The sequence below is a fragment of the Pseudophryne corroboree genome, chromosome 1 (genome assembly GCF_028390025.1).
Source record: "Pseudophryne corroboree isolate aPseCor3 chromosome 1, aPseCor3.hap2, whole genome shotgun sequence".
Lineage (NCBI taxonomy): Eukaryota > Metazoa > Chordata > Amphibia > Anura > Myobatrachidae > Pseudophryne > Pseudophryne corroboree.
Window position 1 is genome coordinate 51,006,332 of NC_086444.1, and position 25,316 is coordinate 51,031,647.

Consider the following 25,316-nt stretch of genomic DNA (forward strand, 5'->3'; position numbering starts at 1 on the left):
GGCGTTCCGCACGTTTGATAACTGGCTGGCGGGGTTTTGGGTTTTCGCGGCTTGCTACCTTGAAGACAGGCCAGACGAACATATGAATGTCATTCGGTACCTGCATCTCGTGCACGATATGCAACGCACGTCGGCGGGTGACGAATGGCGTAGGTATGATGAGGAATTCAGAGAGAAGCAGGACGGGTTACACGTTATGGACTTCGGTTTCAAGGACGTGGAGGTATGGCTTAAGGTCACCAGGGCCTCGCAGCAGGCCAAGGAGCCCCGGAGCGCAGGGGCGGGCGGACACCGTGCTGGGCCGTCCGCCCATGCGCCCGGCGCGGACGGCGGGTCGGCCGAGCCGGGTAGGTCGGCCGTCCGGGCTGGGAAACAGCCCGCAACGAAAGGATTATGTTTCGCGTTTAACAACGCTGCATGTTCCTACGGCAAGCAGTGTCGGTTCCGTCACGCTTGCCTCCATTGCGGGGGTTCCCACCCTGCCTCCTCCTGCTTCAAGAATACTCGGCAGGGTCCCTGTTCTAAGCAATCCTACTCGAGAGGGGCACCCGGCGGGGGCGCCCCACAGGGCGCCAACGCCAATTAGGTTAAAGGCTATGAGTAAATGGTTGGATTGGTATCCGAATAGGGAGGATGCCAGGTTTTTATATGCAGGTTTTAGTTTTGGTTTCCGCTTGCCTGTTGCGAGCGATGTTACAGTTCGGGCACAGAGGAACCTCCAGTCTGCTCGGGCCTTGCCTTTAGTGTTGCGGGAAAAGGTCGATAAGGAGGTCAGGCTGGGCAGGATGGAGGGGCCGTTTGCAACACCCCCAGTGGCGGGTCTCGTCATCTCCCCGGTGGGGGTGGTCCCCAAGAAAACACCCGGTTCCTTCCGACTGATCCAACACCTTTCCTACCCAGCGGGGTCCTCGGTCAACGACGCTATACCTCCGGGTCATTGCTCGGTAGTGTATCAGTCATTTGACGAGGCGCTTAATTTGGTCCGCAGCTACGGTGCTGGGGCCCTCATGGCAAAGATTGACGTCGAATCCGCTTTTCGGTTGCTACCCCTCCATCCGGACTCATTCCGTTTTATGGGTTTCCGGATTGGATCGGAATATTTCATTGACAAATGTTTGCCGATGGGATGTTCTGTTTCATGCTCGTATTTTGAACGTTTTAGCACCTTCCTGCATTGGTGCGTGGAGTCTTCGTCGGGTGGGCACGGGGTTGCCCACTACCTCGACGATTTCCTTTGTACAGGGCCGGCGGATTCGCCACGGTGCGGCAACTTGCTTTTCAGTATACGAGCTTTGTTTTGTCACTTCGGAGTGCCAGTGGCCGAGGACAAAACGGAGGGACCGGTGTCTTGCCTCTCATTTCTGGGAATCGAGATCGACACGGTGGCAGGCGAATGTCGCCTTCCTTTGGACAAAGTGGCTAAGCTTCGCGAAGCCATTGGCCAATTCATGGGTTCGCGCAAGGTTAAGCTGCGGCAGGCACAATCCTTGCTGGGCATGTTTAACTTTGCTTGTCGGGTCATCCCGATGGGCAGGGTTTTCTGCCGGAAGTTAGAAAGAGCGACCGCGGGGTGTGCTAGGCCGCACCACTTTGTACGCTTGCCCGCTGAGTTAAAAAGGGATCTGGCTGTATGGGCCTCGTTCCTGGAGGATTTCAACGGTGTGCGCATATGGCAGGCACCAACGGTCGACAGCGCCAGATTGCAGCTTTTCACCGACGCGGCAGGAGCCTCCGGTTTTGGTTGCTATCTTGAGGGATCTTGGTGCGCGGCATCATGGCCGGCGGGCTGGCACCAGGCGGGTTTGACTAAGGACCTTCTGCTCCTGGAACTCTTTCCCATCATGGTTGCGCTGGAAATCTGGGGCGAGCGGCTAGCGCATCGCCGCATCCTGTTCAGATGCGACAATCTGGGCGTGGTGCACGCGATTAACAACCAGAGGGCAAAATCGCTGGTAGTGCTTCGGGTGCTAGGGCAGTTGCTGCTTACTTGCCTGCGCAGGAACGTGTGGTTCCGGGCACAACACGTACCGGGTTTAGAGAATGGGGTCGCTGACGCGCTATCACGAGGGCAATGGGAGAGGTTTTACTGGTTGGCTCCTGAAGCCGAGGAACAAGGTTTTCATTGTCCCGGTTATGTCTGGCAGGTCATCGAGCCGGACTGGAAGGTCTAGCACTACGTTCGGTAGCGCCATCCACGCTTAAGGCTTACAAGCAGGCCTGGGGCGAATGGGAAGAATTTGCTAGAGGACGGAAGCAACGAGGTAAGAGCGGGCATCGGATGATGCTTTCTTTTATTTGGCAGCTTTATGTTTCGGGTAGGTCTAGAGCGGTGGTGTCCCGGTACTTGGCTGGCATTGCATTCTTCTGCAGAATTAAGGGTGTTCCCGATTTGACGAAAAGTGGCATTCTGCTTAAGGCTATGAAAGGATAAGCGCGCGTGGCGCCTACGCCGCCTGACAGAAGGCGGCCCATTGATGCGGCGTTGCTGCCAGGCATCATTGGGTCGGTTGGAGCCATCGCATCATCTATGTTTGAATCGCTGCTTTTTAGATTGGCGTTCTCTATGGCTTACCACGGCGCCTTTAGGATATCGGAGTTGGTAGCGCCTTCTAAGCAAACTGATTCGCGCATGCTAGTAGAGGACGTAGTGGTGAGTGGGAGGTCCGACTGTCGGGGGTCGTGGTTGCTGCACTATGACGGGCTGCCAGTAACGAAGTTCCAATTTCGGTGGATGATGGGTCGCTGTCTGACGAGCATGGGCCTTTCCCCCTCCCACTTCGGTACACACTCCTTCCGCATTGGGGCTGCTACGGCGGCAGCGGCCGCGGGTTTTTCGGGAGCCCAAATCCAGGCGGTGGGACGATGGAAGTCGTCCTGTTATAAGCGGTACATTCGCCCCGTCGCCTGAGATACTTTGCTTAAGCGTAGCTTGCATCAATAAGTTAGAGTAAGATAATGTTTTGCTTGGTGTTATGCATATGTTATGTTCGCTGTATGTTGGTTCGTTTACCCGTGTGTGATCCTACTCAGGGATTAGCCACTGGCCGCTGCGGGCGTGAGCCGGCAGCGGGGGTCTGGAGTTATTTTGCGATTTTTGCCTGACTTGACGGACTGAATTCTAATCTTTAATTCGGCTAATCTGTTCTAATCAAAGTCCCTCAGCAGGTTTTTATGCTTTCACCTCCAGCTGAGTTATTTCATGTTTTACCCCTTTTTATACCCCCCCCCCTTGTTAATTTCGTTTTGATTCTTTTGCCTTTCCCTTAATGTCTTAATGCTTTTACTTCAAATTGGCTAGGAGCTCGGGAGATCGGCTAGGCCGTGACTACTGCGACATTAGGAAACAATAAAAAAAAATTTTCTTTTGGCAGATCCTTCAGGTTAACATAATACATGCTAGGGCGTAGAATTATAGTAACACATTTTACCCCTTTTTCCTTCCATTCAGGTTGTTTCGCTGATGGCTTGTCCGTTTGGGTGGTCGGCCACTCGTATGTCTTCTGGGCAGCAAGGTTTTTGGCCTCTGATACTTCTCAGAGGTTTCCTAGAGGTCAGGGAATCAGATGGCTTGGTTGGCGAGGTATGATGTGGACAGATCTATTGAGTAGACTAGTCAGTCAGGCCAGGAAGCATGGAGTTCCCAAGGTTTTGGTTGTCCACTTAGGTGGCAACGACCTAGGGAAGAGGACTTCCTTGGAGCTACGGTGGGCCATGATACAAGATCTGGCAAAGGTGGCCGCAGCATGGACCAATTGTATATTGGTATTTTCCCTGATGGTGCCAAGGTTGAGTTGGCGAGGTGTGGAGGACGGACGCGTAATAGATGAGGCCAGGATAAAGGTGAATGGGGCGGTGGCGAAGTGGGTCTTGGCCCACGGAGGTAAAGTCGTTCGCCACCCTAAGATTCGGTTCCGAGACAAACACCTTTTTCGGCCTGATGGTGTGCATCTATCCAATGAGGGGATGATGTTTTTCCTGGAGGATCTGTTCCTAGTGTTGCAGGAGTTAGGGTAGTTTATGGTGGCGGTGCGAGGACTCTGGGATGGAGTCCTTCGCTGTTGGCGGAAAAGAACGGCAGTTTGTAGTTGTATGGTTTTTTATAGGTAGTAAGTTTCAGTGTTATATGGTTTAGGTGCACTCACCTCCATCGACTTAATGGCCGCTCGACCACCCATCCGGGAGGCAGCGGCAGGGCACCCAGGAGCGGTGGGAAGTCACTGTGGGGGTTGTGTTGACACCTATTACCGGTTTGGATAGGGTGCTGGACGGTTCCGGTCAGTTTACCAATTTAAGTTTACCAATAGTTTAATAGAGCCGTTCTTTTTTCTGCCACCATTATGCCGGCTGATTCGCATCTTAACAAAATTTTCCCAATTACAGGTTTTGCTATGGTTAGGGTCAAATAAATAGCTAGCAATTTTTCTGCCAAAATCATGTCTCCGTGTCTTTATTTACTGGTATAGAAGGTAACTAAGGTTTACTTCAATAAAAGGGGTCCACCAAATATCACTAGGATGTTTAGGAGAGAGAATTGACTAACATAGGAGAGGAATGGGTTAAACATCCTGTGAGGGGTGGACCTAGCTGTGAGGTAGTACAGCCTTAGGAAAGGGGGAGGGTTAAGGTATATATAGGCTGGAGTGGCCATTTTAGGTCTCTTTGCTTGCTGAAATTTCTTCCCGCCCTCCCGCCCTAAGGGTAGAGGTTGTTTTGTTTGACGCGGAGTGCATTGGCGGTTAATTGATTAGCTGTTTTCATTCGTTGGCTATTTATAGGCGGAAAAGAACGGCAGTTTGTAGTTGTATGGTTTTTTTATAGGTAGTAAGTTTCAGTGTTATATGGTTTAGGTGCACTCACCTCCATCGACTTAATGGCCGCTCGACCACCCATCCGGGAGGCAGCGGCAGGGCACCCAGGAGCGGTGGGAAGTCACTGTGGGGGTTGTGTTGACACCTATTACCGGTTTGGATAGGGTGCTGGACGGTTCCGGTCAGTTTACCAATTTAAGTTTACCAATAGTTTAATAGAGCCGTTCTTTTTTCTGCCACCATTATGCCGGCTGATTCGGCATCTTAACAAAATTTTCCCAATTACAGGTTTTGCTATGGTTAGGGTCAAATAAATAGCTAGCAATTTTTCTGCCAAAATCATGTCTCCGTGTCTTTATTTACTGGTATAGAAGGTAACTAAGGTTTACTTCAATAAAAGGGGTCCACCAAATATCACTAGGATGTTTATTACATCTAAGCTGTATTATGTATGAGAATTGTGGTGCTCTTTGTTACCTGCACTCTATTTCTGTTATTTATTTATTTACTGTTATGCTAAGTTTTGTCTCCCTTTACTGTCCTTTGTACGGCGCTGCGAAACACTTGTGGCGCCTTCTAAATAAAATGTAATAATAATCATATACAATCAATACCGTATACTCTATAGGCGGTGTACTCAATATACAGCTTTAATCTTTGATAGGCTCAGTTATCATCGACAAGGAAAACCCCACAGTGCAATTCAGTCTCCATATTGCATTATTCCACAGATATAAATTATTTAATAGTACTGTATGTAGTTATCTCCCAATATAAATAAGTAATGAATCCCTTGCAGATGTAGAAACAAATCTCCAAATGATATCCTATATGCAGTGCCCGTATTACAGCTCATCTGCATTGCACAGTAACCTACTAATAATGCAGGAGATACACCAGTCTGGACTACCATTAGAACCACTGTGTGTTGTGTGGGAATGGACGAGACAGTGTCATGTGATATCTCCAGAGTCTATCATGTGTGTCTGTGATGAGCCAGTGTGATCTAAGCCAGTGGTTCCCAAGGCACCCCAACAGTCCAGGTTAATTAAGTCACCTGTGTCTAAGCATGGCTATCCTTAAAACCTGGACTGTTGGGGTGCCTTGAGGACCGCACTTGGGCACCACTGGTCTAAACTATAATCTAGGATCTGTGTGGGAATTTAGGGGGTCAATCCGAGATGATCGTAGCTGTGTTAAATTTAGCACAGCTACGATCGTTAACTCAGACATGCGGGGGGACGCCTAGCACAGGGCTAGTCCGCCCCGCATGTCAGTGCCCCCCCCCCCCCCCCCGCACAAATACAAAAGCATCGCACAGAGGCGATACCTCTGTATTTGAGGAGTAACTCCCAGCCAGCGCAGCTCCTGCGGTTGGCCGGGAGTTGCTCGTCGCTCCCGCTGGCCGCAGCCGCCGCGGCCCGCCCCCTCAACGGTCCGGCTACGCCTGCGTTGGTCGGACCGCCCCCTCCCGCCTAGCGACTGCCTCTGTCTCAGAGGCGATCACTAGGTAACGAAAGCTGCCATGTGCCGGCGCACTGCGGCACCAGCACATGCGCAGTTCCAACCCGATCGCTGCGCTGCGACAAACTGCAGCGAGCGATCGGGCCGGAATGACCCCCTGAGTCACAAGACATTGTCATCCAGCCATTTGCATGTGATCTTCCGGGGTGGTATTCAGTATGCCGGCTGTTGGGATCCCGTCGCTCAGTATACCGGCGTCGGAATCCCGACACCTGGCATACCGATAACTATTTTCCCTCTTGGGGGTCCATGACCCCCCCCTGGAGGGAGAATAAATAGCGTGTGTCACCGTGCACGCAAGGGGCTCATTTTCCCTCACCCAGCTGTCGGTATGCTGGCGGTCAGGATCCCAGCACCAGTATACTGTCCGCCGGGATCCCGGTCACTGGCATACCATACTACACCCGATCTTCCGTAGGGATCATACAGGACTGTTTTGGCTAAAACATTTCCAAACTAAAACAGGATTGACCCAGATTAGCGTGACTTCCAGGCCACCGCTCAGAATGGCTGATTCCTATGTAACTGAGTCTATTCCTTTGAGGGAAATTCAATTAAATGTGATATTGAATTGAGCAAGGAATGAGTGGCTGGAGCTATTCAAGTAGTCACATCGCGCCCATCACTTAAGTTGGGAGATGCCGGTTACAGCGTCTAAAGAATGCTATTTAGTTGCGGTAAACGCCATTCTCCAACTTACGTGTCGGGGGCAGTGCTGTTAACGATTGCGGTAAGCCCGCTACTCTCAGGAGGGCGCAAGCAGAAATCCTCTAGTCACAAGTTTAATTAAATAGCTCCAGGCAGTGTCAGACTTGAGCATGAAGGGCCCACCAGGGGAATGCATTGGTAGGGGAGATGGGGTGTGGCCAGTCTCCAGAGGGGGTGTGGCCAGCAGCTACATTGGTTTGCCTAACCATTAGAGAGTGAATGGTCTGGCCCTCTTGATAAATCTATATATTGTAAATACTGCAAGTGCATGTATGATAATGTATCAGATTAATAATAAGATTTTACTTACCGATAAATCTATTTCTCGTAGTCCGTAGTGGATGCTGGGGACTCCGTCAGGACCATGGGAATTAGCGGCTCCGCAGGAGACAGGGCACAAAAATAAAGCTTTAGGATCAGGTGGTGTGCACTGGCTCCTCCCCCTATGACCCTCCTCCAAGCCTCAGTTAGGATACTGTGCCCGGACGAGCGTACACAATAAGGAAGGATTTTGAATCCCGGGTAAGACTCATACCAGCCACACCAATCACACCGTACAACTTGTGATCTGAACCCAGTTAACAGTATGACAACGTAGGAGCCTCTGAACAGACGGCTCACAACAAGAAACAACCCGATTTTTTTGTAACAATAACTATGTACAAGTATTGCAGACAATCCGCACTTGGGATGGGCGCCCAGCATCCACTACGGACTACGAGAAATAGATTTATCGGTAAGTAAAATCTTATTTTCTCTAACGTCCTAGTGGATGCTGGGGACTCCGTCAGGACCATGGGGATTATACCAAAGCTCCCAAACGGGCGGGAGAGTGCGGATGACTCTGCAGCACCGAATGAGAGAATTCCAGGTCCTCTTTAGCCAGGGTATCAAATTTGTAGAATTTTACAAACGTGTTCTGTTCTCCCCCGACCACGTAGCTGCTCGGCAGAGTTGTAATGCCGAGACCCCTCGGGCAGCCACCCAGGATGAGCCCACCTTCCTTGTGGAATGGGCCTTGACAGATTTAGGCTGTGGCAGGCCTGCCACAGAATGTGCAAGTTGAATTGTGCTACAAATCCAACGAGCAATCGTCTGCTTAGAAGCAGGAGCACCCAGCTTGTTGGGTGCATACAGTATAAACAGCGAGTCAGATTTTCTGACTCCAGCCGTCCTTGAAATATATATTTTCAATGCCCTGACAACGTCCAGCAACTTGGAATCCTCCAAATCGCTAGTAGCCGCAGGCACCACAATAGGCTGGTTCAGGTGAAACGCTGACACCACCTTAGGCAGAAAATGAGGACGCGTCCGCAGTTCTGCCCTGTCCGAATGGAAAATCAGATATGGGCTTTTATACGATAAAGCCGCCAATTCTGACACTCTCCTGGCTGAAGCCAGGGCCAGTAGCATGGTTACTTTCCATGTAAGATATTTCAAATCCGCCGATTTGAGTGGCTCAAACCAATGGGATTTGAGAAAATCCAAAACTACATTAAGGTCCCACGGAGCCACTGGGGGCACAACCGGGGGCTGTATATGTAGTACTCCTTTTACAAAAGTCTGGACTTCAGGAACTGAAGCCAATTCTTTCTGGAAGAAAATCGACAGGGCCGAAATTTGAACCTTAAAGGACCCCAACTTGAGGCCCATAGACAATCCTGTTTGCAGGAAATGTAGGAATCGACCCAATTGAAATTCCTCCGTGGGGGCCTTCCTGGCCTCGCACCACGCAACATATTTTCTCCAAATGCGGTGATAATGTTGTGCAGTCACCTCCTTCCTGGCTTTAACCAGTGTAGGGATGACCTCTTCCGGAATGCCTTTTTCCCTTAGAATTCGGCGTTCAACCGCCACGCCGTCAAACGCAGCCGCAGTAAGTCTTGGAATAGACACGGTCCCTGCTGAATCAGGTCCCGTCTTAGAGGTAGAGGCCACGGATTTTCCGTGAGCATCTCCTGAAGTTCCGGGTACCAAGTTCTTCTTGGCCAATCCGGAGCCACGAGTATCGTTCTTACTCCCCTTTGCCGTATAATTCTCAGTACTTTGGGTATGAGAGGCAGAGGAGGAAACACATACACTGACTGGAACACCCACGGTGTTACCAGAGCGTCCACAGCTATTGCCTGAGGGTCTCTTGACCTGGCGCAATACCTGTCCAGTTTTTTGTTGAGGCGAGACGCCATCATATCCACCTTTGGTTTTTCCCAACGGTTCACAATCATGTGGAAGACTTCTGGATGAAGTCCCCACTCTCCCGGGTGTAGATCGTGTCTGCTGAGGAAGTCTGCTTCCCAGTTGTCCACTCCCGGAATGAACACTGCTGACAGTGCTATCACATGATCTTCCGCCCAGCGAAGAATCCTTGCAGCTTCTGCCATTGCTCTCCTGCTTCTTGTGCCGCCCTGTCTGTTTACGTGGGCGACTGCCGTGATGTTGTCCGACTGGATCAACACCGGCTGACCCTGAAGCAGGGGTTTTGCCAGGCTTAGAGCATTGTAAATCGCTCTTAGCTCCAGTATATTTATGTGAAGAGACATCTCCAGGCTTGACCATACTCCCTGGAAGTTTCTTCCCTGTGTGACCGCTCCCCAGCCTCTCAGACTGGCATCCGTGGTCACCAGGACCCAGTCCTGTATGCCGAATCTGCGGCCTTCTAACAGATGAGCACTCTGTAACCACCACAGAAGAGACACCCTTGTCCGTGGCGATAAGGTTTTCCGCTGATGCATCTGCAGATGCGATCCGGACCATTTGTCCAGCAGATCCCACTGAAAAGTTTGTGCGTGGAATCTGCCGAATGGGATTGCTTCGTAAGAAGCCACCATCTTTCCCAGGACTCTTGTGCATTGATGCACAGACACTTTTCCTGGTTTTAGGAGGTTCCTGACAAGATCGGATAACTCCTTGGCTTTCTCCTCCGGAAGAAACACCTTTTTCTGAACCGTGTCCAGAATCATTCCCAGGAACAGCAGACGTGTTGTCGGGGTCAACTGAGATTTTGGGAATTTCAGAATCCACCCGTGTTGTTGCAGCACTACTTGGGTTAGTGCTACTCCGTCCTCCAGCTGTTCTCTGGACCTTGCCCTTATCAGGAGATCGTCCAAGTAAGGGATAATTAATACGCCTCTTCTTCGCAGAAGAATCATCATTTCGGCCATTACCTTGGTAAAGACCCGAGGTGCCGTGGACAATCCAAACGGCAGCGTCTGAAACTGATAATGACAGTTTTGCACCACGAACCTGAGGTACCCTTGATGTGAAGGGCAAATTGGGACATGCAGGTAAGCATCTTTTATGTCCAGGGACACCATAAAGTCCCCTTCTTCCAGATTCGCTATCACTGCTCTGAGTGATTCCATCTTGAACTTGAATTTTTGTATGTACAGGTTCAAAGATTTCAGATTTAGAATAGGTCTTACCTAGCCGTCCGGCTTCGGTACCACAAATAGCGTGGAGTAATACCCCTTTCCCTGTTGTAGGAGGGGTACCTTGACTATCACCTGCTGAGAAAACAGCTTGTGAATGGCTTCCAATACCGTCGCCCTGTCTGAGGGAGACGTTGGCAAAGCAGACTTTAGGAACCGGCGAGGGGGAGACTTCTCGAATTCCAACCTGTAACCCTGAGATACTACCTGCAGGATCCAGGGGTCCACCTGTGAGCAAGCCCACTGCGCGCTGAAATTCTTGAGTCGACCCCCCACCGCTCCTGAGTCCGCTTGTAAAGCCCCAGCGTCATGCTGAGGGCTTTGCAGAACCCGCGGAGGGCTTCTGTTCCTGGGAAGGAGCTGCTTGCTGTCCTCTCTTACCCTTTCCTCTGCCTCGGGGCAGATATGACTGTCCTTTTGCCCGCTTGTTCTTATAGGACCGAAAGGACTGCGGCTGAAAAGACGGTGTCTTTTTCTGTTGGGAGGGGGTCTGAGGTAAAAAGGTGGATTTCCCGGCAGTTGCCGTGGCCACCAAATCCGATAGACCGACGCCAAATAATTCCTCCCCTTTATACGGCAATACTTCCATATGCCGTTTGGAATCCGCATCACCTGACCACTGTCGTGTCCATAAACTTCTTCTGGCAGATATGGACATCGCACTTACTCTCGATGCCAGAGTGCAAATATCCCTCTGAGCATCTCGCATATAAAGAAAAGCATCCTTTAATTGCTCTAAAGTCTGTAAAATACTGTCCCTATCCAGGGTATCAATATTTTCAGTCAGGGAATCCGACCAGACCACTCCAGCACTGCACATCCAGGCTGAAGCGATGGCTGGTCGCAGTATAACACCAGTATGTGTGTATATACTTTTTAGAGTAGTTTCCAGCCTCCTATCAGCTGGATCCTTGAGGGCGGCCGTATCAGGAGACGGTAACGCCACTTGTTTTGATAAGCGTGTGAGCGCCTTATCCACCTTAGGGGGTGTTTCCCAGCGCGCCCTAACCTCTGGCGGGAAAGGGTATAATGCCAATAACTTTTTAGAAATTAGCCCTTTTCTATCTGGGTTAACCCACGCTTCATCACATACATCATTCAATTCCTCTGATTCAGGAAAAACTACAGGTAGTTTTTTCACCCCCCACATAATACCCCTTTTTGTGGTACTTGTAGTATCAGAGATATGCAAAGTCTCCTTCATTGCCGTGATCATATAACGTGTGGCCCTACTGGAAAATACGTTTGTTTCTTCACCGTCGACACTAGATTCAGTGTCCGTGTCTGGGTCTGTATCGACCGACTGAGGTAAAGGGCGTTTTACAGCCCCTGACGGTGTCTGAGACGCCTGGGCAGGTACCAACTGGTTTGACGGCCGTCTCATGTCGTCAACTGATTTTTGTAATGTGCTGACATTATCAGGTAATTCCATAAACAAAGCCATCCATTCCGGTGTCGACTCCCTAGGGGGTGACATCACCATTACCGGCAATTGCTCCGCCTCCACACCAACATCGTCCTCATACATGTCGACACACACGTACCGACACACAGCAGACACACCGGGAATGCTCTATTGAAGACAGGACCCCACTAGCCCTTTGGGGAGACAGGGAGAGTTTGCCAGCACACACCCAAGCGCTATAATATATATGGGAACAACCCTATATAAGTGTTGTATCCTTATAGCAGCTTAAATATATTAATATCGCCCAAAAAAGTGCCCCCCCCCCTCTCTTTTTTACCCTGTTTCTGTAGTGCAGTGCAGGGGAGAGTCCTGGGAGCCTTCCTCACAGCGGAGCTGAGCAGGAAAATGGCGCTGTGTGCTGAGGAGAATAAGCCCCGCCCCCTATTTCGGCGGGCTCTTCTCCGGAATCTGTGAGATCTGGCAGGGGTTAAATACATCCATATAGCCTCAAAGGGCTATATGTGATGTATTTTTAGCCATAAAAAGGTATAATACATTGCTGCCCAGGGCGCCCCCCCAACGCCCTGCACCCTCCGTGACCGCTGTGTGAAGTGTGCTGACAACAATGGCGCACAGCTGCAGTGCTGTGCGCTACCTCAGGAAGACTGAAAAGTCTTCTGCCGCCTGCTTCTGGACCTCTTCCATCTTCGGCATCTGCAAGGGGGGTCGGCGGCGCGGCTCCGGGACGAACCCCAGGGTGAGACCTGTGTTCCGACTCCCTCTGGAGCTAATGGTGTCCAGTAGCCTAAGAAGCCAATCCATCCTGCACGCAGGTGAGTTCACTTCTCTCCCCTAAGTCCCTCGTTGCAGTGAGCCTGTTGCCAGCAGGACTCACTGAAAATAAAAAACCTAAAACTAACTTTTTCTAAGCAACTCTTTAGGAGAGCCACCTAGATTGCACCCTGCTCGGACGGGCACAAAAACCTAACTGAGGCTTGGAGGAGGGTCATAGGGGGAGGAGCCAGTGCACACCACCTGATCCTAAAGCTTTATTTTTGTGCCCTGTCTCCTGCGGAGCCGCTAATCCCCATGGTCCTGACGGAGTCCCCAGCATCCACTAGGACGTTAGAGAAAACAGTAATGCACTGTAGCAAATACACCATAGTCCTGTGCAGCATAATGTAACATATGTATAATGTATAATGCACTGTAGCAAATACACCATAGTCCTGTGCAGCATAATGTAACATATGTATAATGTATAATTGAAGTGCACAGTTTGGAACCTGATCCCTAGAGGAGATGGACCCCCTGGGCAGTGGGGCCCACCAATGGTTTCTCCTGGCTCCAGGCTATCATTGCTGTCGTTATTCAATATTGCATTTACTTGAATTCCCACGTTTGACTTCACTGACATAAGGATGATAAAAATGTACATTCTTCACCACTTTTAGAGCTGTATTATCATATGGATAAGGAAGAAAGAGAAACTCCCCCACACCCCATTCTCCAGGTGCTATCATCTTCAGTCAGTGCATGACTGATGTTCACACGCTCGTGATTTGCCTCCAGGTGCTAAATTTCATAGCCACCATTATCACTAGTGCACAAGTGCTGCAGCCAAATATCTCTGTGACAACAGGCACATACTGTACACACTTCTCACAAAGCTTGCCATTCTGTTGACAGCCCCCCCGCAGCCCCCCCTGAACATCGCCCACATGGGAACAACCTGGTATAGCTCAGCTATGCCTACTATGCTACAAGTGGCAATGTGCCTGGGATGCGTTTGACTCTGCGGAAGACCCCGTGCCTGTAACGTGTTAGAGGTGAAGTGATCAATATTGCAAATGTCCTTTGGGAGCATGGCGCCATACTGTGCATGCATGGTCTGCTGACTACTTATGCACAAGTGGTTAGTACTGGGCAGTGTCAGATAAGCCTTAGGGGGGGGCACTTAAGACAGGGGGGCCCAGGGGAATGGAGTGTGCATATTACATTGTGCATGCCTCCCGACATGACCCATTCCAGGAGGGACAAAATGATCTCTACCTGGACTTCCCTGTTAATATATGATTGGTGTCACCTGTACTGAACTATTTAATTGATCATATAATTAAGAGGAAAGTCCAGCAGGTAGAGAGCATTTTGTCCCTCCTGGAATGGGTCATTATGAGGTATGGATTGTGTATATTCAATATAAACCAAAAGTGTATATTAGATTTAAACTAATAGGTTAATAATGCCTGTGTATTGTTTATAGCTCCACCTAATTGAGAGACAACTATTTTATAAAGTTTTCCTGTAATGGAACAAAGACAACTTAAAAACCTTAAAATACACATAGAAATATAAAATCTGTAATTTATCTTGCAAGAATGCAATAGCAGCAACATTTTTGCTACTTACACACAGGGACAAGACTCAGGAGGACTCTCTATGTATCTCTCCCTCTAGACCCAAATGCTCTCATTAGAAAACAGGTTACACAGGACCCAGACACCCAGAAGGGAAGGAGGAGAATCTGGAATCCCTGGGTCACTTACAGCTCTCTCCCCCCTCCTATCTCTCCATTGGTTGGGAACCCTTATACTTCTATGTCTCTGCCTGTACTATATACTCTCCTGCTCACATTCTGGTTGCCTGGTTCTGCTGCTACACAGGAGGGATAGCTAATGATGTCAGTGTGCATCGGCTGGGGGGCCCCTTGACAGAGGGGGGCCCGGGGTACAGTATGCCATGTGCCCCTCCATTAATCTGGCTATGGTACTGGGGAGGAATCCTTCGGACTGCTGTCCCAGTACTCTTTGCTAAGTGAAGCCTGTAGACTACTTCTGGAGTTGGCGTTCGCTACCAGGGCCAAGCTTCAGAATGGTTCGCATTCCAGAGCTTGGTAAATTTGGCAAATAAGTGGATGCTTTTGTGATCAAAAAGTGGGCATAGCATCAGATATCTGCTGCTGTCCTCGTAGATAATGTACATACAGGGGATACTTAATATTTATGGGTACCAGATGAAAATGGCTGTTTTCGGGGGATATCATGCAAATATTTCTTGATAAATAGGGAACTTAGTGAAATTACCTATTTGCAAAAGGTGGTTTATTTTCTTGTGTACACATAACGTCACACATCACATAATAATAATAATAATAATAATAATAATAATAATAATAATAATAACAACAACAACAACAGTATATTATGTCACATAATATACTGTTGTTGTTGTTGTTATTATTATTTTTATGTCTAGAACTAGTTACTTCTCCTTTTACACTCTTTACATTTTTTTTGCCATATCCAAAGTTCAAATACTTGACTTTTCCGCTCAGCTTCTCGAGTTCTTTTATTTCCCAAAGTGTTTATAAGAGGGATTACCTTTACGCTCTCATATGTAGAAAATCCCCTCTGTTTACCTTTTATGTTTTTACTGGGGTGTTACTTATTATGTTACATTTCCTGGGATTATAGTATTGTATGGTGTACAGTGCCAACATGAGAAATACCATTCTTTTGTGCCACAAAAAATAGTTGTGTGGTTTCCTTGCACCTGCTTGATAATGTATAGTAGTTCCCCTGTTTTCAGCTGTCATTTTTAGTGTTTTTAAGTGTTATAAATTATTCACTGGCTCTGATATGCTGGAACACCAAGGATTCTTTGGCACCGTAAGGTTTTTGTGGCACCGTACATAGGGGGTCATTCCGAGTTGATCGCTCGCTGCCGATTTTCGCAGCGTAGCGATCAGGTGAAAAAACTGCATTTCTGCGCATGCGTATGCCCCGCAATGCGCACGCGCGACCTACGGGTACAAAGCTCTTTGTGGTTGTGCTCAGGTTCTAGCAAAGTTTTCCTTCGCGGTGGCGGCCGGAGGAAGATTGACAGAAAGGGGGCGTTACTGGGTGTCAACTGACCGTTTTCAGGGAGTGTTTGCAAAAATGCAGGCGTGTCTGAAAAAACGCAGGCGTGGCTGGGCGTTTGCTGGGCGGGTGTATGACATCAAATCCGGACACGAATAGGCTGAAGTGGGTTCAGAGCTACTCAGAAACTGCCCAAACTGTTTTTGTAGAGCTCGGCTGCACATGCGTTCGCACTTTTGCTATGCTAAAATACACTCCCCAGTGGGCGGCGGCATAGCGTTTGCACGGCTGCTAAAACTAGCCAGCGAACGATCAACTCGGAATGACCCCCATGCAGCAAAAAGTACATGGGAGATCAAACAGGACAGTTTATTAGCAAGTTCCCCTTTTACCACCCAGAAATGCACCCTGAAATTGCGTCCAAATTCGTTCTGCGTCCCCCAGCAGTAGCCATCCGGACGCAAGCACAGTACAAAAAACATTGGACAATGGCGCAAACACCGGCACTGCATCCTCCTTGGCATTTGGGATATCTTCCACCTGAAGACAACTCAAGATTATAAAATAACTACACTGTTAACGACTTAGAAAGATGGAAGGATGCAGGGCCAGATAGAGATTGGCTGGGACTCGATTCTGTGTGCGGGGGATGGAGGGGAGGGGTGACCAAGCATGGGGGTGTGCTTGCAGAAGTTGGGGGTGCGAGTATTATTTTGGAGGTATGGCTGTGACATTTTGGGGGTGTGGTCACACCTCGCTGGTTGACACACTAACTGCACTCTTGTGTGGAAGACACCATGTGGTAGATTTATTAAAACTTTATTTAAAGAAAAAAATGGAGAGGTTGCCCATAGCAACCAATCAAATTCAAGTTATTTTCTAGAATGTTCTAGATGCAGCTCGGATGGTGTAAGGGTTAGTATTGCTGCCTCACAGCACTGAGATCATGGTTTGGATTCCCACCATGGCCCTATATGTGTGGAGTTTGTATATTCTCCCCGTACTTGCGTGGGTTTCCTCCGAGTGCTCCGGTTTCCTCCCATAATCCAAAAATATACTGTTAGGTTAAATAGCTCCTAACAAAAATGAACCCTAACGTGAATGTGTGAGCGTGTATATATGGTAGGGAATATAGGCCCTAATTCCGAGTTGTTCGCTCGTTAGCTGCTTTTAGCAGCATTGCACACGCTAGGCCGCCGCCCTCTGGGAGTGTATCTTAGCTTAGCAGAATTGCGAACGAAAGATTAGCAGAATTGCGAATAGAAATTCTTAGCAGTTTCTGAGTAGCTCCAGACTTACTCCTACACTGCGATCAGCTCAGCCTGTTTTGTTCCTGGTTTGACGTCACAAACACGCCCTGCGTTCGGCCAGCCACTCCCCCATTTCTCCAGACACTCCCGCGTTTTATCCTGGCACGCCTGCATTTTTCCGCACACTCCCTGAAAACGGTCAGTTTCCGCCCAGAAACACCCACTTCCTGTCAATCACACTCCGATCACTTCAACGATGAAAATTCTTCCTTCTGCCGTGAGTAAATCTACTAAGTTTTGAGCTAAAATACTTAGCGCATGCGCACTGCGTACCATGCGCATGCGCATTTAGCATTAATCGCTCCTTTGCGAAAAACGGCAACAAGCGAACAACTCGGAATGACCTCCATAGGGGATAATTCAGACCTGATCGCAGTAGCAAATTTAGGCAAAACCTTGTGCACTGCAGGGAACGGGGAGGGGGGGGGGGGGGGCAGATGTAACATGTGCAGAGAGAGTTAGATTTGGGTGGGTTATATTGTTTCTGTGCAGGGTAAATACTGGCTGCTTTATTTTTACACTGCAATTTAGATTTCAGATTGAATACACCCCACCCGAGTCTAACTCTCTCTGCACATGTTACATCTGCCACCCCCTGCAGTGCACATGGGCCCTCATTCCGAGTTGTTCGCTCGCAAGGCGATTTTAGCAGAGTTACACACGCTAAGCCGCCGCCTACTGGGAGTGAATCTTAGCTTCTTAAAATTGCGAACGATGTATTCGCAATATTGCGATTACAAACTACTTAGCAGTTTCTGAGTAGCTTCAACCTTACTCGGCATCTGCGATCAGTTCAGTGCTTGTCGTTCCTGGTTTGACGTCACAAACACACCCAGCGTTCGGCCAGACACTCCTCCGTTTCTCCAGCCACTCCCGCGTTTTTTCCGGAAACGGTAGCGTTTTTATCCACACGCCCATAAAACGCCGTGTTTCCGCCCAGTAACACCCATTTCCTGTCAATCACACTACGATCGCCGGAGCGAAGAAAAAGCCGTGAGTAAAAATACTATCTTCATAGCAAAATTACTTGGCGCAGTCGCAGGGCGAACATTGCGCATGCGTACTAAGCAGAAAAACGCTGCGATGCGAAGAAAAATACAGAGCGAACGACTCGGAATGAGGGCCATGGTTTTGCCCAACTGCTAACAAATTTGCTGCTACGATCAACTCTGAATTAGGCCCATAGATTGTAAGCTTCACTGGGGCAGGGACTGATGTGAATGGCCAAATATTCTCTGTAAAGCACTGCGGAATATGTGTGCACTACATGAATAACTAATAATAAATAAATAATAAATATAATCTGATTAGTTGCTATAGGCAACACCTCGCCTCGACCTTGTTATAAGTTTTGATAAATGACTTATTGGCTCTCTGACTATAATGCATGAGGAACAGGCGTCGGGGCAATATAATATACTAGTTACCAGCCCGTCAAAATGACGGAACGACATAACAAAACTTGAATTGCTCCGTCGTTCGCCATCTAGTGATCGCAAAACACTTGAAAAAACCCCATAAAGGTGAGGAGCAGCCTTTCATTATATAGGATATAAAATCCAAACACAAATACCATTAAACTAATTTCAACGTTTTAGAGCACAGGTTCTCAAACTCGGTCCTCAGAACCCCACACGGTTCATGTATTGCAGGTCACCTGTACATTTTTAAAATGTGACAGTTGGTGATACACAGAGCACCTGCTGGGTGACATGGAAAACTTGAACCGTGTGGGGTCCCGAGGACCGAGTTTGAGAACCACTGTTTCTAGAGTATGTAAGTGTGCATGGAAGGATGGGTTCATTCACTTGCATGATTATTTCATATATTTTCTTTCTCCCTGTTATGCAGCCGATACATTTTCTGAAAGAAAACATTTGCTCCCCAGAGAGTTCTGGCCAATCAAATGAAGGAAGTGAGAAGATAGAAGTAGATGCAGAAAGACAGGGATTGGAAGAGACCCAAAAATGCCTATCACAGACTGAAAACCAAAATGGGAGAGTAATTGTGCGAAAATGCCAAGACGATATCAGTGTGACGTGTAATAATGTCATAGACGATGCGAAATCACCTGAATTGCTCACAGCTTTTGAAAACTGTATAAAAAATGAAATTATAGGTAATGGCCCACAAGTTGTAGATAATGGATGGGAAATGGTCAATACCAGTTTGCAAATTTTGGATGATGGCTCGCAAATTGTGGATAATGAAGCGGAAATTGAGGCTAATGGATCGCAAATTGCGAATAACAAACTGGAAATTGTGGCCAATGGATTACAAATTGCAGATGACATACTGGAAATTGTGGCTACTGGATCACAAACTGCGGACGGCGAACTGGAAATTGTGGCTAGTGGATCACAAATTGCAGTTGAAGAACTGGAAATTGTGGCTAGTGGATCACAAATTGCAGATAAAGAACTGGAAATTGTGACTAATGGATCACAAATTGCAGAAAATGAACTGGAAATTATGGCTAGTGGATCACAAATTACAGATAAAGAACTGGAAATTGTGGCTAGTGGATCACAAATTGCAGATAAAGAATTGGAAATTGTGGTTAATGGATCACAAATTGCAGAAAATGAACTGGAAATTGTGGCTAATGGATCTCAAATTGCAGAAAATGAACTGGAAATTGTGGCTAGTGGATCACAAATTACAGATAACGAACTGGAAATTGTGGCTAATGGATCACAAATTGCAGATAAACTGATAATTGTTACTACTGGATCCCAGATTGTGGGTAACGAACTGGAAATTGTGACTAAGGAATCGCTAATTGGTGATAACGAAATGGAAATTGTGGCTAATGGATCACAAACTGCAGATAAAATGGAAATTGTGGCTAATGGATCACAAATTGCAGATAAACTGGAAATTGTGGCTAGTGGATCACAAATTGCAGATAACCTGGAAATTGTATCTAATGGATCACAAATTAGGGATAATAAATTGGAAATTGTGGAAAGTGGGTCACACATTGTTGACAGTGATTCCCAACTGTGTGGGACACGGGATAAACCTATGTCAGACATACAATGCCCTGATAGCACGCAGTTCAGCGCGACTAATACACTGAATATGTGCGAGAGAAGACCCGGCTGTCTCCCCAGCAGGACTGGCTACCAGAACTCACAGGGATGCGGAATTACAAATTCACTCAGCAATGCTCATAACAATGTCACCACAACAGCACTGGACGATCTGTGCGACCAAGTGACTCAGGAAAATACCAGAATGGATATGGCTGCAAAACCTGATGTCTTAAAAGGTGCAAACAGGTGCTCGAAAACTAGCGGCCAATCCAACGGCTTTATGTTAGACAACAACATTTCTGTCGATGATACCCTAAGAACTAGCTCAGCCCGTCACATCAAAGCAGAGGTACCGGAGATGAGTGCCTCGAGCCACCAAGCAAAGGACTTAAATATCAAGAAGAAAGTCACCCGACATTCTTCCTTGAGCAGCATTTGGTCTTCATTTAATAAAGGGGATCAGGAAATCAATAGCAAAATTGCTGTGGAAAATTACCGAGGGGATCTAGCTAAAAAACCTTTGATCTGTCACAGTAAGAGCAGTGAAACTCTAAGCCTTGTGAGGATGATGGCTAGCATGCATAATAATTCAACCGAAATAGCAAAAGCACCAACCCGGCGTGTCAGGGATTACATTCCAAATTCCACGGAGCTGTCACAAGTGTGCAGAGCTCGGGATACAATCAGAGGGGCAGGGTCTGTCCAGGCTGACACCAGCACCCAAGACCAGGCTAAAGGATCCAGCTCCTCAGCACACTTCATGAGGTCCACAAGTCTGTGTGAGAAGAACTCAGACAGCAGAATGGTGAAGAAGAAATTCAAATCGAGTGGAAATGAGACAAAGGGTGTAAAAAATGCGGAACTGAAGACGCTGGATGGAAATGAGGGCTTCCCACCAGAGGAAGGAAAAAGGGTCAGAAGGGAAAACAGCGCCGAGACAGCGACCGCTAAAGACAGTCATAAAGGTGAGAAAAGCTAACATACTAGTTGCTGCCTTTAATGTCAAACTGTGCTGTAAATATCTAATATTGGTTGGGTATGTCTTTACCATATCTCAGATAAAACACATCTAGACTGGCATGTACTGTGATATAATAAAACCCAAACATGAGGTAAAAAAGTATCAATAAAAGGAAAATAAATGCTTCAGTGATGTGAACAGATCCTTGTGCATTGATAGGCTGCACGGTCATAAAATGTCTCCATCCCACAAAATGGCCGCCTCCGCTCTGTATAGTTGACAGCAATAGTCAATCACTGTATAATTTCATTCTAAATGATGGTTTTCATTTGCATAATGGCCACTTATGCACATTTCCCATCACAGAAGGCGTAACGTATTCCTCTATAAGCGCTTCCGTTGATAATATTCTTTCAACAGGCGCAATAAGCGCAATTTTGATAATATATTACTGTACACATATTTTTGCACAGTACTTTGACTATATTTGTCCTTAAATATAATATACATGAAGCACTGCTGGGATTTCAGAAGCAAAATCACAAGTGATGAGTTGGATTCATACACTAGAGATGTAGCATAAATGATACTTTTTAGACTGAATAATCCCGACTTTCCCGATTGTAAACCGTCAGTATACGTGTCAGTATAAAGGCATCTTATGCGACGACACTTTAAAGATAGACTGTTGTGAAGCCCTGTTACCTATTTGCTGACTCTCTCGGCTGCACAGGCGTACAGCAGAACCTCCGAGTGTGCTGTATTATGCATGCATTCTATTTCCAGAGCTGCAGCCAGCAGGTAATATGAAACGCTGTCCTTGTACTGTGGCATGTTCCCTTTCTACTACTAATTTAGGCTGTGCCATTACAAAGCTGCACAGGAGAAACCTCTGCACAGATCACAAGTAGAAGTTGTTTCTGAGGGATCAGTATGACTTACCGATGACGGCATTCTGTCCATCGGAATCCCGACAGCCCCCTCTAAAGTCCCCTAACCCTCCTCTGCCCCCTACCCTAACCCTCCATTGTTGGTCCCTTAACCTAACCCTCCCCGGTGGTGCCTAACCCTAACTCTTCCCGGTGGTACCTAACCCAAACTCTCCCTTCTCCGCTGCCTAAACCTAACCCTCCCCGCTTGATGCCTAACCCTCCACTTCTATGTGCCTAACCCTCCCTCCCCGGTTCCTAACTTTAACCTACCTGGCCCTGCACCCTAACCCTAATCCCCCTTCTTCTGCCTAAACCTAAACTGCACCACCCAAACCCCCCTGCGGCAGGACGCCAGCGCGTCCCTCTGTTAGGACGATCGGGATGCCAGCTGTTGGTATTTTGACGCCGGTATCCAGTTCGGCGTCGTCATCTAGACGCCGGGATTGCGTCCTGCTTCAGGATCCCGGCGTCGGTATATCGAGCGCCGGGATCCCGCCTGTTGGGAAGCTAAGTAGCTAACTGCTTCCCGTTTCTGAAAGTAGATCTCAAATAGTCGTGAAAACATTTGTGAAGCGACAAGGAGTGCAAATGTCCCGGAACTCGGCGATATCACGGGTGTGGTATGGAAGGTAGATAGTAACTAGGTCAACAGTGTCTAGGTCGACCACTATTGGTCGACAGTAACTAGTTCGACAGGGTCTCTAGGTCGACAGTCTTTAGGTCGACATGGTCTAGGTCGACAGGTCAAAAGGTCGACATGAGTTTTCTATGGGGGTTTTTGTGTCGTTTTCTTCGTAGAGTGACCGGGAACCCCAATTAGTGCACTGTGTCCACTCGCATGGCTCACGCGCTACCGTTCCAATCATAGTCCACGTGGATCGTTAAGTATGAAAAGGTTCAAAAAAAGAAAAAAATCATGAAAAACTCACGTCGACCTTTTGATCTGTCAACCTAGAACATGTCGACCTAAAGACCCTGTCGACCTAGAAACCCTGTCGACCTAGTTACTGTCGACCAATAGTGGTCGACCTAGATAGTGTCGACCTAAAGACTGGATCCTGATATCACACAGCGGCCTTTGCTCAGCCTGCTTCATCTTGTTTATGTGCCACAAGATGGAATCCTTTGTGAGGGGTTTAGTGTGTCCCAGGTGTATTGCGCCATTACAGTAGTAACTTCACACCAAATTTAAGGGGATATGTTTCAAACCTTATAAAGAGCGGAGAGTTGTCTGTAGCATCTAGTAAGCTTCTACTGTAGCTATCATTTATCAAGTACAATCTATAAAATGATAGCTAGAAGATCACTGGTTGCTATTGACAACTTCAGCTGTCCTCTTTAGAAAGTTTGACACATCTCCCCCTCAGAAATAAAACTACTAAAGTAACAACATTTGTTAGGGCCGTGTTTACCAGAGACTTTCAAAGGGGGAGATTTAGAAAACCTTGTAAAGAAAGAGATCAAACATCAACCAATCAGCTTCTGCCATGTCACAGGCTGTGTTTGAAAAATGACAGAAGCTGATTGGTTGGGAGTTTATCTCTCTCTACTTTATCTCTCTTCAAGCTTTGATAAATATACCCCAAGATTATAAATGGTGTGTGATGTTAGTATTTCAGATCATTCTTACAAGCGTATATAGCTCGTTACAGCTTGTTCACTACTTTACTATCAGGCTTATTATTATTATTGTTGTTGATATGATTGTTTAGCTTCCTATGTATCAGCGCCCTTTCGCTTTTCAATGCTGCACATCATTGGTGCTATATTTAGTTAAGGCTGGAATCTGGATGGTGGGTGCAGGCAAAAAGAACAATTGCACAGGGCCCAAGAGCTCTAGAAGCCCTTCACAAACTAAGGGCCCGATTCAGACCTGATCGATATTGTGCGAAATCGCACAGTGGCCGATTATCGAATTACTTCGTATGCGCTGCAATGCCCACACGCATTGCCAAACAGTGACAGGATAGTGCGAAAATTTCGATTGCGCAGCGTGCGCAAGATGATTGACAGGAAAAGAACGTTTGTGAGGGGTAACTGCCCGTTTCCTGGTAGTGTCAGGAAAACACAGGCGTTCCCAAGTGTTTTCAGGGAGGGAGTGTGACGTCAGCTCCGGCCCCGATCAGTCTGTTTGTGCCGCACTGTAGGATTAAGTCCTGGGTTACGCACAGACTGGAAAAATCATTAGCTGGTGAGTGAGTTGCAAATGGATTTGCAGTTGTCCGCTGTCTGGCGAAATTTTTGCACGCCGTACACATGCATTCGCACACTTGCACGGTGCGGGTTTTCACTCTCTATGGGCGGCGGCCCTCTGATCGCAGACCGCTGCAAATTTGCAAACAGAGCGTTCAGGTCTAAATTAGGCCCCTAATCTGAGTTCTTTTGTGTAGTCAGTCCTACCAGTCGCTGCCCCAGTGGAGCTAACAGTTTAGTACCTACTGCACAGGCCTTGCTCAAAATGGGATGTAGTTACAATGCTGCCAGACGGTATCCCCGCGGCCGAAATATCGACTCCAGAATACCGAACAGCGGCATAATGCCAGCATCGAAATCCTGACGGAGATCGGGATCCCGGCGTTAAAATTCCAACGCCAGGAATCCCAAACGCTCTTTTAGCGGGAGGTTGGGTTTAGACATTAGAAAGGGGGTTAGGCTGCAGGGACAGGAAGGGGGTGGCCAGGTATTGGGGAAAGGTAGGGGGGGTTTAGGCACTTACAAGGGGAGGTTAAGGTTAGGCACCAAGCGGGGAGCGTTAGGTTTAGGCAGCAAGGAAGGGAGGGTTATGGTTAGGCACACACAAGGGAGGCTTCTGTAGGGGCCAGGGGAGGGTTAGGGTACTTTTGGGGGGGCTGTCGGTATTCTGATGGTCGAAATGCCGCTGATGGTATTCTTACTGCTGGCATCCTGTTCATCGGTATATCATACCGAATCCCTCAAAACTGGACACTTGACCCCAGCACTGTGAGGCAGCAATGCTAACCACCCTGCCACCGGGATAAAGCATATTGCATTGTTAGTAGATACATCGAATGATTTGCCATGATGGTCTCCATTGATGGTGCTGTGGATACTTTCTATTGATGGCAGGAAACTATCAACAGGAAACCATCGAAAGTTTGAACTATCGGTAGTTGGCAAAAGTGGGGGCTACGTGGCGTGCAATGGGAAAATAGTGTCTCTATTAGAACGCAGCCATCGATGGAAGAGAAAACATTGGAGCACTGCCATTGCTGGCAAAACATTGTCTATTGGTAGCAAACCTTCAATGTTTGCTAGCGATTGATGGTCGATATCTATCGCTAATAGTCATCGGTGGCTGTTGTGTTTCATATACAATCT

General features: G+C 47.8%; 1 protein-coding gene across 1 annotated transcript in view; it reads left to right on the forward strand.

Annotated features, from left to right (window-relative positions):
* Positions 1-25,316, forward strand: part of ALPK2 (alpha kinase 2) — a 199,705-nt gene that overhangs the window by 91,900 nt on the left and 82,489 nt on the right. The window contains exon 3 of the mRNA XM_063959467.1: positions 18,898-21,049. Within this exon, the coding sequence (XP_063815537.1) occupies positions 18,898-21,049 (2,152 nt within the window). The remainder of the gene's footprint in view (positions 1-18,897; positions 21,050-25,316) is intronic.